The sequence below is a fragment of the Macaca mulatta genome, chromosome 12, assembly GCF_049350105.2.
Source record: "Macaca mulatta isolate MMU2019108-1 chromosome 12, T2T-MMU8v2.0, whole genome shotgun sequence".
Lineage (NCBI taxonomy): Eukaryota > Metazoa > Chordata > Mammalia > Primates > Cercopithecidae > Macaca > Macaca mulatta.
The window spans coordinates 133434104-133448892 of NC_133417.1; the positions used below are offsets into that span (position 1 = coordinate 133434104).

Below are 14789 nucleotides of genomic sequence, written 5' to 3' on the forward strand. Positions count from 1 at the left end.
TGCCAGGTCAGATAGCCGATCGACTGATAATTAACACAAGTGAAGTCAATGTACCTTTTTAATCACTATTTTGAAGCACTGTTGATTCATTTATTTAAAAAGTTGAAGTACAAATTAAAAATATTCAGGATATATTAAATCCATGAGTAGGCAATGAACACATTATATGGGGCCAAGATTTTGCTTAGAGAAAAATGACTTCCACGAGTCCTTAATTTATTTTTATCTGAGTTTTATTTTTGGTTTGAATTACCCAGATAAATTCTTTAATTTATTTGTCTATGTAAATTAAGTGGAAGAATTATGTACTCAAGTGAAAATAAATGGGTAAGTCTATTCCTATATGCAGTCTACCGAAAGTAATTTACTGAATTCTTTTTATGTTCTTAGTTCAAAATTATAGGCTTGTAGGACAAAAAGAAATAAGGTATGTTATGTAACTTACATTAACACCGAAGTATAAAGAAAGGAAATAATCAATTCTCTTAGTATCTTTGGAAGCAGTATTAAATATTTTAAAGTTCCTATTATATTATTTAATTCATTTTAATATCTGAGAAAAATACACTAAAGTATAAAATGTACAAACTGAAAAAGACATTCTCATACATTAATACCTTTAGTATACACTGGTATCTTACATACACACATATTTAAAATGTATATGTAATATTATGCTTAATGAATAATTTAGGAAAATATCCAAAAAAACTTTAGCATTCTATCTTATTATATATTTATTTTAAAACAGATTATTTTACTTTAATGCACTAATCATTTCAAAGAAACTACTTACAACTTTTTATATACAGTTTATCATTAAAGTCAAATTAAATATGAATAGACTATAATTTTTATGAGCTTCCACTTGCCACAAGAAAATAATTTTTTTCTTTTGTTTTAAAGAAAATGACTGATTGATAGAGTGATTGATTTAATAATGGATATAGACAGACCTAATTTTACTGCACTTTACTGTGCTCTGCAGATACTGTGTTGTAAATTGAAGGTTTGTGGAAATTGTGCATCCAGTAATCTTACTGGCACCATTTTTCCAAACAGCACGTGTTCCCTTAATGTCTCTGTGTCACATTTTGAAAATTCTTGCAATATTTTAAAATTTGTCATTACTAGTATTGCAGCTATTATGGTGATCTGTTTAGTGATCTTCGATGTTACTATTGGAATTATTTTGTGGCAATATGCACCATGGCAATACAAGAAGGCGAACTTAATTGACAAATGGTGGCCTGACTGCTCCAGTGACTGGAAGTTACCCCTTTTCTTTTCCTCTCCTTGGGTCTCTCTATTCCTTAAGACAAAATAATATTGATATCAGGCCAATTAATGACTCTAAAATGGCCTGTAGGTCTTCACATGAAAGGAAAATCACACATATCTCACCTTACATCTAAAACTGGGTATGATGAAGTGAGGAAGAGATATTGAAAGCTGAGAAAGGCCAAAAGCTAGGCCTCCTGCATCAAGCAGTTAGCCACATTGTGAATGCAAAGGGCAAAGTACTTGAAGGAAATTGAAAGTGTTAATCCAGGGAATACACAAATGATAAGAAAAAGAAACAGTCTAATTGCTGGTATGGAGAAAGTCTGAGTGTTCTGAACACACAATCAAGTCAACCACAACATTCCCTTTAGGCAAAGCCTAATCCAGAGTGAGGCCCTCACTCTCTTCAATTCTATGAAGGTTGTAAGAGGTGAGGAAGCTGCAGAAGAAAAGTTTGAAGCTAGAAGAGGTTGGTTCATGGGGTTTAAGATAAGAAACTGTCTCCATATATAACAGTGCAAAGTGAAGCAGCAAATGCTGATGAAAAAGCTGCAGAAAATTATCCAGAATATTTAGCTAAGATTATTGATGAAGGTGGCTTCACTAAACAACAGATTTTCAATGTAAATGAAAAATCCTTAAATTAGAACAAGATGCCATCTAGGACTTTCATAGCTAGCGAGGAGAAGTCAATGCCTGGCTTCAAAGCTTCAGAAGACAAGCTGACTCACTTTTTAAGTGCTAATGCAGCTGGTGACTTTAAGTGGAAGTTAATACTCATTTACTATTCCAAAAATCCTAGGGCTCTTAAGGTTTAATGATACATCTACTCTGCCTATGCTCTGTAAATGGAACAGAACCTGGATGATAGCACGTCTGTTTACAGCATGGTTTGCTGTTCATTTTAAGCCCATTGAGACCTGTTGCTTAGAAAAATATGTCTTGCAAAATGTTACTGTTCATTGACAATGGACCTGGTCACCCAAGAGCTCTGATGAAGTTGTACAAGAAAATTAATGTTGTTTTTATTCCTGCTTACATAACATTCTGTAGCCCAAGGATCAAGGAGCAATTTTGATTTTCAAGTCTTATGATTTAAAAAGTACATTTTGTGCTTGCTTACACAGCACATTTACAAAAATTAGAATGATACAGAGAAGATTAGCATGGACCCAGCACAAGGATGACATGAAAATTCTTGAAGCATTCCATATTTTTGAAAATTAAAAAAAATTGCATAGTTGCCATACATAGTGATTCCTATGATGGATCTGGGCAAAGTAAACTTAAAAATCTTCTGGAAATAATTCAGCATTCTAGATGCTATTATGAACATTCATGATTCATGAGGAGGCCGAAATATCAACATTAATGAGAGTCTGGAAGAAGTTGATTTCAACTTTCATGGATGACATTGAGGGGTTCAAGGCTTCAGTGGCTAAAGTAATTGCAAATTTGATAGAAATGGTAAGAACTAGAATTAAAAATGGAGTCTGAAGATATGACTAAATTGCTGCAATCTTATTATAAAACTTGAATGAATGAGGAATTGCTTCTTATGGATGAACAAATAAATTGTTTTTTTCAGATGGAACCTACTCCTGGTGAAGATGCTGTGAATATTGTTGAAATGACCACAAACAGTTTAGAATACTTAATTGATAAAGTATCCTAAATGCATAAACTTAACTGATAAAGCAGTGACAGAGATTGTGAGGATTGATTCTAATTTTGAAAGTTCTACTATGGGCAAAATGCTATCAAACAGCAGAGTATGCTACAGAGGAGTCTTTCATGGAAAGCAGAGCCAATCCATGGAGCAAGCATTTTTGTTTTCTTATTTTAAGAAATTTGCACAACCACCCCAATCTTCAGCAACATTCACCCTGATTAGTTATCAATCATCAATGTCAAGGCAAAACCCGCCACCAGCAAAAAGATCAGAACTCTCTGAAGGTTCAGATGATTATTACCACTTTTTTAATATAGTTTTTTTAAATTAAGATATCTACATTGTGGTTTTAAACATAATACTATTGCACACTTTATATACGACACTATAGAGTACACATAACTTTTGTATCCCCTGGAAAACAAAAAAAAAATTGTGTGCCTTACTTCATTATGATATTTACTTTATTGTATTGTTCTAGAACCAAGGTTACCATATTGCTGGGGTATATTTCCTTTCCATCTTGTTTTTCTAGGAATTTGTGATAGTTAACGGAAAAGATATATGCAATAAAGTGGAAAAACATAAGTTAGAACTCAGGGTTAAGAATACTAGAAATTATAATAAGAGGTCAATATGGTTAAAAGGAACACAGATATTCAGGTCACAAATTTCTACACTGTTGTTATAATTGAGCTTTGAATTTGTTTCTAGAACTTCTGGCAGCTGAAGTGAAATAAGGAGGTGAGAAATTACATAGACATTATTTTTTCTTTTTCTTTTTCTTTTTTTTTTTTTTTTTTTTTTGAGACGGAGTCTCGCTCTGTCGCCCAGGCTGGAGTGCAGTGGCCGGATCTCAGCTCACTGCAAGTTCCGCCTCCCGGGTTTACGCCATTCTCCTGCCTCAGCCTCCCGAGTAGCTGGGACTACAGGCGCCCGCCACCTCGCCCGGCTATTTTTTTTTGTATTTTTTAGTAGAGACGGGGTTTCACCGTGTCAGCCAGGATGGTCTCGATCTCCTGACCTCGTGATCCGCCCGTCTCGGCCTCCCAAAGTGCTGGGATTACAGGCTTGAGCCACCGCGCCCGGCCAGACATTATTTTTTCTTATGGAAAAGTAAAGAAGGTATTTAGACATGGTTGATAGACACGTTTTTCCGTACCAGAAAATTTCAAGTGCTTCCAGTTTTGTTTTGGAGATTTATTATTATTTTAAGTAAATCCAATGCAGTCTTAAGTACAATCTGTTGCATATCATTTTATTCTTGGCTTAATTTCTAAATATTTGTGTGATTTGAGTAATTCATTTAAGTTTTCTTGACTTTGGTTTCTTCATCTGTAAAGGAAGGGGACAGGGCAAGATGACCCGCGCTCAAGTCCTTCGTAATTCTAAGATCCCATATCCAGTGGGTTCCCATTTTCCCAGAGAATAGCACTTATTATTTAAAAAGCCAAGTTTGCCTTTTTATAAATTTGCCTTTTGATAAATAATCTCTTCTTAGGAAGAAATATTTTTAAGTTAGGGGTCACCTGTCAATTATGTCGAATGCTCCGAAGAGTTAGATAAGAGAAGGACTGATCAGTTTGGTTCGTTTGCGAGAGATTGCTCAAGAAATGAAAAGTTAATTTCAGAGTGGAATGAGTGTCAACTTCCTGGTGTACTGGGTATCCACTTCCTAGCATGCCTCTTTACATCCTTTGATTTGTGGCCCCAGCTGTACCCACTGTGCAATTGGACCCACACACTGTTAATGTAAGGAAGGCAGGAACTGGGTCGTTCTTGCTCCATTGAGAGTCTTGAAGGTGTCAGGAGAGAGTGTCTGCTCAATAAATGTTGCCTGACAATTGACTTTTGAATCTTGTTCTTACTTACTTCTGTTGACATGCTACCAAAATCAGTGTTTTGTCAACCCTGTGTAGCACAGATGCATCTAACGTAAGGTTTAGCATCTAATGTCATTGTTTATCCTGAAAATTTTTGGAGTTAAAATAACCTTTGAAAATCTCTTAAGAGGCTTAGAAATTATGGTATGTTGGATTTTGTGAAAAAATCTTATAAAGTTGTGTGTGTATACATCCTATATAAGAATGTATAATATATAATAAATGTGTAAGTTAAATACAAGTTTACTATATTTTTAATCATATGAGGATGAAAGAGAAATGAAAGAATAAAAAAAGGAAAATGATCATGTCTCACCGTATTTGCAACAGTTAAAACCATATAAGATACCACATCATTCCATCCCTAAATAGCAGAAGCCTGTGTACAGTGAAATGGGCAATGTGTGAATTGATAACAAGATAAGTATGATTCCCAGTTCACACTCCATGTCCCCAGGAGGAGAAGCCTGCAGGCCATGGTATTTATTGTGATTATCTGGAGCTGGTCCACAGGACATACCTCCTGACTACTTGCACAGCTGCTCAGGGTGAGACTCATTTCTCCCTTTTTCCAACTTCATTCTCGTATCAATACGTCCAGTTATATGTTATTAGGTAGTGATAAGGGTCTTTGGAGGTCTAGAGCAAAAACAGAGTTCTGTGAGATCCTCTGGAAATCTTCACAAGCCAATGCAAAGTTGATCACCTACCATTTCAACCCTGAGGGTAACCGGATCAGGCAGGATGGGCTAGGTTATACTGCAATATCACACAATTCCAGAACCCCAGGGGATTAAGACCACAAAGGCTTATTCATATTTCTTACTCATGCTACGTGTCCATCATGGACTAGTTTGGGGCTCTGCTCCAATTCAACCTCATTCTGAAACTCAGGCTGTTGGAACAGCCACAATCTGAAATCTGTTAGTCACCGTGGCAGAAAGTAAGCGAAATACAGCACGCCACACATGAGATCTTTAACACTTACACTAGAAGAGACACGTACCCCTTCTGTGCACTTTGCATTGGTCAAATCATATTATGTCACTATGTTTTATACCAAGGAGAAGAGCCAGTACAATCCTGCCCTATGCTTAAGAGTACAATTGGAAAACTTGCTGAATAGTATTAATGACCACTGCAATAAACATGTGCCAAACAGTGAATTTGGTAGGGTTTCCAGGTCCATCCTGATCTGTCTGGTTTTACGTTCTCAAATAACTTTTAGTTCTTTCAGCTCAGGCACACTGAATGACTCACATATCTCAGAGGAGGAACAAATAGTCTTGTCCCTCTTCCCTTTTATTTAATAAAGAAAGAAGGACACAAGGAGAAAGAAATAAGACGGAAATTAATCCTCGTAGAATTTCATGTGTCATTTGATGGCCAGGATGATCAGTTTTTAGTTCAATTAATGCCTGTGGTAGACTGAATAATGAACTCCCTCAACGATGTCCATATCTTAATTTCTGAAACTTGTAGTATATGTGACATTGTATGACAAAGAAAAATCAAGGTTCAAGATGGAATTAAGTTTAATAGCCAGCCGATCTTAATATAGAAAGATTATGCTGGATTATCTGGGTGACCCAAAGTAATCACAAGGTTTATTAAAAGTGAAGGAGGGAGGCAGAAGAGGAGGCCAGAAGTCAGATGGTGTGATTGGAGAAAAGGACTGAACTATCTATTGCTAGCTTTGTAGATGGAGAAAGCTGGTTATGAGGCAAGCCATATAAGCAGCCTCCAGAAGCTGGAAAAGGCAATGAGACCATTTCTCCTGCGAAACCTCCAGAAAGAAATGCAGCCCTGGCCACACCTTGACTTTATTCCAGTGAGATCTATGTCAGACTTCTGACCTACAGAACTGTGAGATGATAAATGTATTGTTTTAAGCCACTCATTTTCTGACAATTTTTAAAAGCAGCTATTGAAAAGCAATACGATACCTTTATGTTTTTTGAACTAACTTGTATTTCTAAAACTATGGCTACTCTAACACATTCAGACACTATTTCAATAATTTGGCTCTGTAATATGTAGTTAAAAGGAATAAAAGGAAGCACATTGGTCTGCATGTTATTGTTACTGTTTTTGGAGAAAAACTCTGTTAAACCATGTGGCAGAATATGTCACCTCTTCTATCTCAAGCAGAAATGTGGCTTGGTGTGCAGGTAGAGGCTTTAGTATCTGAATTCTTAGCTATATTGGGAACAGATACAAACCCTTCTAATTCACATGCTAAACTTTGTTGGCTGTGACTCCCTATGTTTCCATTGCTTCCTGTGGCGTGTCAAAGCCTCTTATAGCATCCACCCATCTTTGTAACTGCTTTTGATTCAGAGACCATATTTTGAGAAAGACTGAATCAAAAGACATTCAGAAAGAAAGTGATATCTTGAGATTACATAGTAAAATCACCCGCATCTCATATGCTTCAATGACATTCTTAGAATATGGGGTGAAAAATGTCTGAAATAAACAAAACTATGTGGCATGAGAAGGTCTTGCAGGACTCCAGCGTGGAAATGGACTGGCATTAGAAAACTGAGAGGGACAGTGATGGAGTTAACATTACACTTTGAGTTTGAAATCCTAGGGATGAAGCAACGAACAGAATCAGACCTAGGTATGGCACAGATGTTGGAACTATTTGGCAGAGAATTACAAATCATGATTTTAATTGAAATGGTTCTGATGGAAAAGGCAGACAGCATGCAAGTTCACATGAGTAGTTACAGCAGAGAGATGAACACTATAAGGTAAAACTAAATGCTAAATGGAAATGCTAAAAATGTAAAACATGATAACCAGATGAAGAATGCCTTTGATAAATTTATCAGTAGAATGAACTCAGCCAAGGAAAGAATCAATGAACTTAAAGATAGGTCAATAAAAATTACCCGTCTAAAAAAAAAAAAAAAAAGAAAAAGAAAAGGAAACAAAAACACAATTAGAAGAGAACATCCAAGAGCTATATTCTAATATATGTGCAATTAAAATTCTAGAAGGAAAAGAAAATTACAGAACAGGATAGGAAAAACATTTTAAGAAATTATGGCTGAATTTTTTTTTCAGAATTAATAACAGGCATGAAGTCACAGATCCAAGAAGCTCTTTGGACAGAAGAGATGTCAATACCAGGCAGAAACTTGGATGTATGCAAATAAAATGTCAGAAATGGAATAAATGAAGGGTTTTTTTCATATTTCTAATTGTTCTAAAAATATCTGGTGATTTAAAGCAAAATATATAGTGTGTTTATGACATTTGCAAAAATAAAATATATGATGACATTAGCGCAAAGGATCAGAGGAGATAATTCAGAATGTACCCTTGTAAAAACCTCACAGTGGATGTGAACTGGCATGTTAAAATGTGAAGGTAGATTCTGCTGAATAAAAAACATCTTCTAAATCCTGGAGCAACCACACACTTTTTAACAGAAGATAAATAACAAATCAATAAAGAAAGTAAAACGGAATCACAAAACAATTCTCATTTAACCCAAAGCAGAGCAGACATTTTTAAAAAGAATAAAAAACATATGACACAAATAGAAAATAGCTAGCTAATTTATCCCTATCTACAATCTTAACAAATGTGAATGGTCTTAACACATCAATTTAAAAAACAGATTTTTAGATGAGATAAAAAGGTAAGATACAATACCCTATCTATAAGAAACAACTTACATTTGAAGAGATAGATATTTTTAAAAAGATAGAAAAAAAAAACAAAAGGAAGAAAGGGTATCTATGCTAATATCAGATAAAGTCAACTTTATCTCTGAGTTATGTGAGCTATTCACCAGTATCAACTTTAAAAATCTATCATGAAACAATCATGTTTAGAAGAATTCATTCAGTATGATGGGAAGCAATGGCTAAAGACTATTCTTGTACTTCATAATACTGTCTGAAGCCTCACATCCTTTTCAAATGGTTGAAGTAGTTTTCACATTTCCCAGATGATGAAAATAAATGACAGAGTAGGTCAGCATTTTACCCCAGAGTGGGTAACCAATCACTAATATGTGACAGAACCGGATCTTAATTACTGTGCTGTCTTCTTTACAAAAAGAGTTTCTGGAAGTATAATGCTACTTCCCACCTCTGGGGGAACATTAAAAACAATAAAGCCCAATTCTCCAAGACAAGCTTTCTTTCGGATGGGTGGTGTTGCTTCAGTTCTTTTAAATTCCTTGATTTCACCCTCCTCTTTCAAGAGAGTAAGACATTTATCCATATCATACCCAAGAGAGAGTCCCTGCTAATTGTGGCATTACAGAAGACTAAAGTAAGAGGGACATAGAAGATAAATATATCCAAGATACAGGTCAGCACATCCAGGAGGAGGCAGAGAAGCAACAGGTCAGGTAACTTGACCAGAGATTCTCAGCCATTAATTTCAGAACAGGACTAAGCACCAGATCTCCAAATATCAAATACAGGGCTGGGTGCGTAGCTCACGCTTGTAATCCCAGCGCTTCGGGAGGCTGGGGCGGGGCAGACCACCTGAGATCAGCTGGAGACTAGCCTGATCAACGTGGTGAAACCCGGTCTCTACTAAAAATACAAAATTAGCCGGGCATGGTGGTGCATGCCTGTAATCCCAGCTACTTGGGAGGCTGAGGCTGGAGAATCGCTTGAATCCCGGAGGGAGGTGGAGGTTGCAGTGAGCGGAGATGCCGCCATTGCACTCCAGCCTGGGCAACATGAGTGAAACTCCGTCTTAAAAACAAAAACAAAAGCACAAAACAAAACAACAACAACAACAAATCAACAAACAAATATAATTCATCACTGTTTCCTCTTCCCCTCCTTACCATTATTTGTAGCTGTAACTCTGTAACACCAAGAAAAAATTCAAATGAGTAGCACCAGCCAAAGGAGGCCACTTGTAAAACACAATATATCTTAATCATTAATTTATGAGATGATTGTAAAGGGCCCATCAAACTTGCCAGTATCTAAAGTGTAGTTTTAATGTTGGTCTTTTAAGCCTTCTTTTTTTCTTTTTTTTTCTATTGGGAATTGCCTTCAGAATTCCAGTCTCTTAACCAAGTATCCACAACCCAGCAACAAAGTGGACTTTCAGAATTTGAGGCGCCAGGACTTTCTAATTCCCAGTTCCTTTCTCTATAGGAAATTGTACCTCTTGGGCAGTGTTACCCTGAGAAGGGAGTGAGACTTGGGGAAGGTGCCCACAGCTCAGTGCTGGCCTTGAGGACAGTGTGCATTCCAGAACAGAGAATGAAGTGAAGTGTACTCTTAAGGCAGCATTTCATATTTGTCCCTGTTCCTCAACTTAAGAGCAATTGATTAATCTTTTCTGAAAGTTTTTCATAAATAAGACAAAGAAATTTAAATGTACTCTTAAATTTCTCCTTTTGTGTAAATCTAAAATCAGTTAACCTTTCTATAAAAACTTGGTGATGGAAGATCACGGTCTAGTATACAGTGTTGGGTTGTTTGCTCCATTTTAAAAAATCAATTTTATTTTTCCTGGAACTAACATACTGAGAGGTAAGATCTTGAGATTCTGATGAGTTTTAGTGAAATGTGTCCACGTTAAACTTTGGATTGGTTAAAACAAAATGACAGGAAGCCTATACACATTATTACACATGGAGAAAATCAATACAAATTATTGTTTCAAAAGTTTACATTTGATGAGTTTTAATCTTATCATTTGAAGTGCCATATAAACATTTTATTATTAAAATAGAATCCGGTAAACCAAGCAAAAAGAACAAAACAATACAGTATAACAATGCAAATGTTTAGAAAGCAAGGAACTCTCTTAACACTCAAATTCAAGCTTAGATATGGTCAAGGTGACAAACTATTTCTGTTTGCTAAGAAAGATTATTTTTTAGCACTTGTTGGCTTTAAAAGATGGTCTCCTTGCTTTTAGGCTGCCTCCATGTGTTCTGATGATATCCGTGTTTGTCCAAATTGTGTACCAGAATTTATTTTTCCCTCCATTTAAAATAAAGTATGGATTTTCAATCAGTACGTGAAAGAAAACTGGACTTGAAGGCAGAAGAATTTTGTGGATGACCTAGCTCTGCTACATACAATTTATATGGATTTTTAATACAATTATTTGCTTTATTTAATTTCCTTTCGCTTCAGAGTTTTCAGCTAGGAAATGGAGATGATAATATCCATCATAATTGACTCACAAGGATGTGATGATCAAATAATTTAATATATTAGATAACACTGGATAACACCTTACTATACACACACTAGTTACCAATATAAAAGTGAAATTGACTTTTTTTTGTAAGTGGAAACTTCTGCATTGTATTACAGTGTACTATAGAACAGATTGGATAGAAGTCCTTTGATTCTTTTTTTGTTTTTCTAATATCTAATTTTGTAACTTAGCGAATCAAATCAATTTTCCATAAAATAGATGACTAAAGAACCTCTATCAAAGCTTTTAGATTTAAAAAAATCCCCCTTAAATTTTTTTTTTTCTTGAATTGGACTACTAGTCAGAAAACACTTGGACTCCAGGTCTATAATGCAACTAACATGGAAACATTTAATCTCTGCACAGCTTGGTTTCCTTATGGAAGGTATCTTCTAGCTTTGATAACCAGTAATTTTAAGAAATCTGTGATGTAATCCACATAACTTACTGCACATTTAAAAATGAAAATATTCCTAGTAAAAATGAATTGGAGTTTTCATGGAAGGAAGGGAATACAGTTTAATAACTCAAAGAACCCGAAACATTTCCTTTAAAACCAAAACAAAACATGTTTTACAGTTTCTGAAGTATATGAGTCACATTCAGTTTTAATATCAATCTTCACAGAATATCACTTGATTGAAATTTCAGTAATTTATATTTGTGTTTAATTGAAAATTCTAAGAAAATGGAAAAGCCAACATAAAAACATATTCTCTAACTCACTCAATATGTTATTAAATCATTTTGTTTTCTCTAATTATTAAGTAGAATGTCTTAAATTGTTTTCTAATTCTTAAGAGAAACAATGATTTATAACCACCAACTTAATTTTATTAGATACCAAAAATGTTTTCAGATTTGGACATCACAAGCCTCGACCAGTAACAATTTGATATTTGCTAATCATTGTTGTTTTCTTCGAAAAGCTTACGTAGAATATTCAATAATCAGTTCTTTAAAATGCAATGTTTTGTGAACAAGTAGCATGACTAATACATGATTTGTCTACACCACTGAAAATTTTAATTTACTTTTTGCATACCAATCCCTATGGCTTTCAATTAAGTCTTATAGAAAAGAAATGATGTTTCTTGTATACAAGGAAACAGAGGATTGAATCAACTCATGTGTAGGAATTAATTTACACGACTAAGAATACTAATAAAATACCCGAAATCGCTATGCTGATTTGTGGAAATAGGTGAATAAAGAGTCATGTTCAAAAAGCTTAGTTTGCTGCAGCTGATATTAAACCTATATTAACATTTTAATAGGCTACTACAAGACAGAGCAATATCATCGGAGTTGCTTTGCTCTTTAAAAGGTCATTTTATAGTACTGAGACAGAAATAATATTAATAAATTACTGGCACAATGTGTTTCTAGTGATTTAGAAAATGTTCCAGTATTTGAATAGAAATATAGTCAGGGTTCAGGCACAGCTATATTGGTCTGTAAAACCGGATTAAAGCAATCAATCTGTGATCAAAAATCTCTATTGGAAGATTATTAGGCCCACCCAATTCACCATTTCAATTCTAACGACCATTTGCCCTAGACAGTAGAATAGACAGGTGGAGAAACTGAGCTTCCAGTTTACATGACTTTCCAAACACCTTAATGCCTTTGCTTAAATATCACTGGCAATTTTTTTTTTTTTTAAGTTAAGAAAAATCGGCAAAATGGGAAGACTTAGTGGTGGTCGTTTGACCCTGTTGGGCTGGGGCAGGGATCCGAGGGTGGAAATTGAGACTTCACTTAAGAGCTACTTAGGGGGGTGCACAGAAACCACCGCGGGCCTTTTCTGAAGCATTTGCTGCCCCCGCGGCGAAGGGACGCTTAAGGAGGAAGCGCCTGTGGAACTGAGAAAGCGTTATTTCATCGGGGAATACAAAAAATTCAAGTCTCTAGATGGCAGCCTTCAATACCTTTGGAAAGCAGTCTGTCTCCTCCTCCGCCACCCCCACCTCCCCTCCCACCGCATCTCGGCTCCTTGGCAATGTAGTATCACTACACGCGTGCCCTGGCCAGTGGATATTGGGTTTTGCTGCTCTCCAAGAATCCGACCTTAACGTGTTTATTCTAGGGCCTGGTGCTCTCCTCTGGAAGCTACCTCGCTGTTTGCTTGGGGAAAAGAGGGAGTAGGGATGGCTCCAAGAGCCACGCTAAGCCGCTGCCGAGGGGAGGTGGCGCTGCGCCGCAGCCGGGGCACCCTCTACCTGGGAGCAACAGCATCCTCCGCTCCCGGCGCGAAAGCTCCGCGCCCAGCGAGCGCAAAGAGCGCAAAGGCCACCTGCCCAACTGGCGGAGCAGGAGCAGCACCACCGCCCCGATTCACCCAGACGTTTATGGGGAAGACATAAAAATCTCGGGTTCTTAAATTCGCAAAAGACTGAGTTAGAAGGAGTGCGGAACAGGGGCAAATAAGAAACAGGAGAAAGAAACACGCCCCGAAAAACACGTTACTTGCACCCGGCAGCCCCCGGGGGGGCGTCCCTGACCTACCCCGGTGTGGGGACGAGAAAAGCCAAAGGTGTTAAAGAAGGAACTCGCAGACTGGCAGGGAGTGTGGGGGCGGCGGAGGACGGCGGGACTGCAGGAGACCCAGGTCTTTTCTGTTCAACCTTAAGATCTCGCTTTGGGGGTAGTCTAGGTGTCGGTCGGGAGTGAGGGACGATCTTCCCCACCCTAGCAGCCCCAGACACCCGCCCAGGTTAAGGTGGACGGAAAGCGGGGGTACTTTGCCCTAGCCCGGTTCCCTCCTGTTTTAGACCTTGGAATCTGGCTCCTCACAAGGTGTGAAACCTCTCCAAGCTGTGTCCGCGGAAAGTCCGGCTCCTGGCTCCACCCAGGGCGGAGCAGACCTCCGTCCCTGGGCCTTAGAGGCGGGCACGGGGCTGACCCCCAACCCGTGCCACTCCAGTGCACAGGCCCCACTCAGCCTCGCGCGCTGTGGGGCAGTTGACAGGGACCCCTGTAGCTCCAGCGAGGCTGGACAGGACTTATTTACAAGTGCAGTGACCCCTGCCTCCTCGCTGGGAGCCCCGTGCAAACCGAAGCACTCTGGGGCAAGTTGGTGAGCGACTCACAACGCGGAACGGAGTTTGATCCACATGATATTGGGCATAGAAAGAAGCGGGTCTTACCTGGGTACAGAGAGCAGGGAGTTGCCATCCATTGTTGATGGGCGCCTAGAGAAGAAAGACGGAAAGTGCAGGCGAAGGATAAGTCTGTGGTGCTAGGACCCAGCTCCCAGAGTGGCAGACTGGCGCGCGCCAGGAGAGAGGCGCGCAGGCTGGGGCGGCGGCGGCGCCCACGGAGACTCGCTCCTCCCTGGCCAGCAAGCTCTGTGCGCTGCGACCGCCCGCTGTCCCCTCCCGCCGTCCTCTCTGATCTTGCAGGAGCGCTTGGCCAACGCTCCCACTTTTCTGCCTGGCTCCTGCCTCCTGCAGGGCGGGCCCCAGTCTCAGTTGCTCGAGGATCCTGCTCTACAGCTCATTCGTGCCCAGAAACATAGGTGACTCCGACCAAATGTCTCTTTCCCCACCCGCCGTCGGTCTCCCCTCCCTTTCTCTCTGGCATACAGCAGGTCTGAGCCCTGAAGTTGTTCGCCCACTTTCCCACATTCACGCCCTCACTCCTGGCAGTGCCCACACTCCCCACTGGTCGCGCGCCGCTCCTCTGGCTTCCTGTCTGGATTTCATTTTCGTTTGTGGTCTACCATGTTATGGTCGATCACTCAG

The 14789-nt window shown here is 38.5% G+C and overlaps 1 protein-coding gene and 1 non-coding gene across 3 annotated transcripts in view; one reads left to right on the plus strand and one right to left on the minus strand.

Annotated features, from left to right (window-relative positions):
- Window positions 1-14305, minus strand: part of SPHKAP (SPHK1 interactor, AKAP domain containing) — a 195850-nt gene extending 181545 nt beyond the window's left edge. For both annotated transcript variants that reach the window (XM_001111626.5, XM_001111587.5), the window contains exon 1: window positions 14193-14305. In XM_001111626.5, coding sequence (XP_001111626.4) covers window positions 14193-14224 — 32 coding nt within the window. In that variant the 5' untranslated portion in view covers window positions 14225-14305. The remainder of the gene's footprint in view (window positions 1-14192) is intronic.
- Window positions 2396-2502, plus strand: LOC114671687 (U6 spliceosomal RNA). The gene has a single exon (XR_003721704.2). It is a non-coding gene; the product is annotated as a U6 spliceosomal RNA (small nuclear RNA).
- Window positions 14306-14789: the final 484 nt, after the last annotated feature.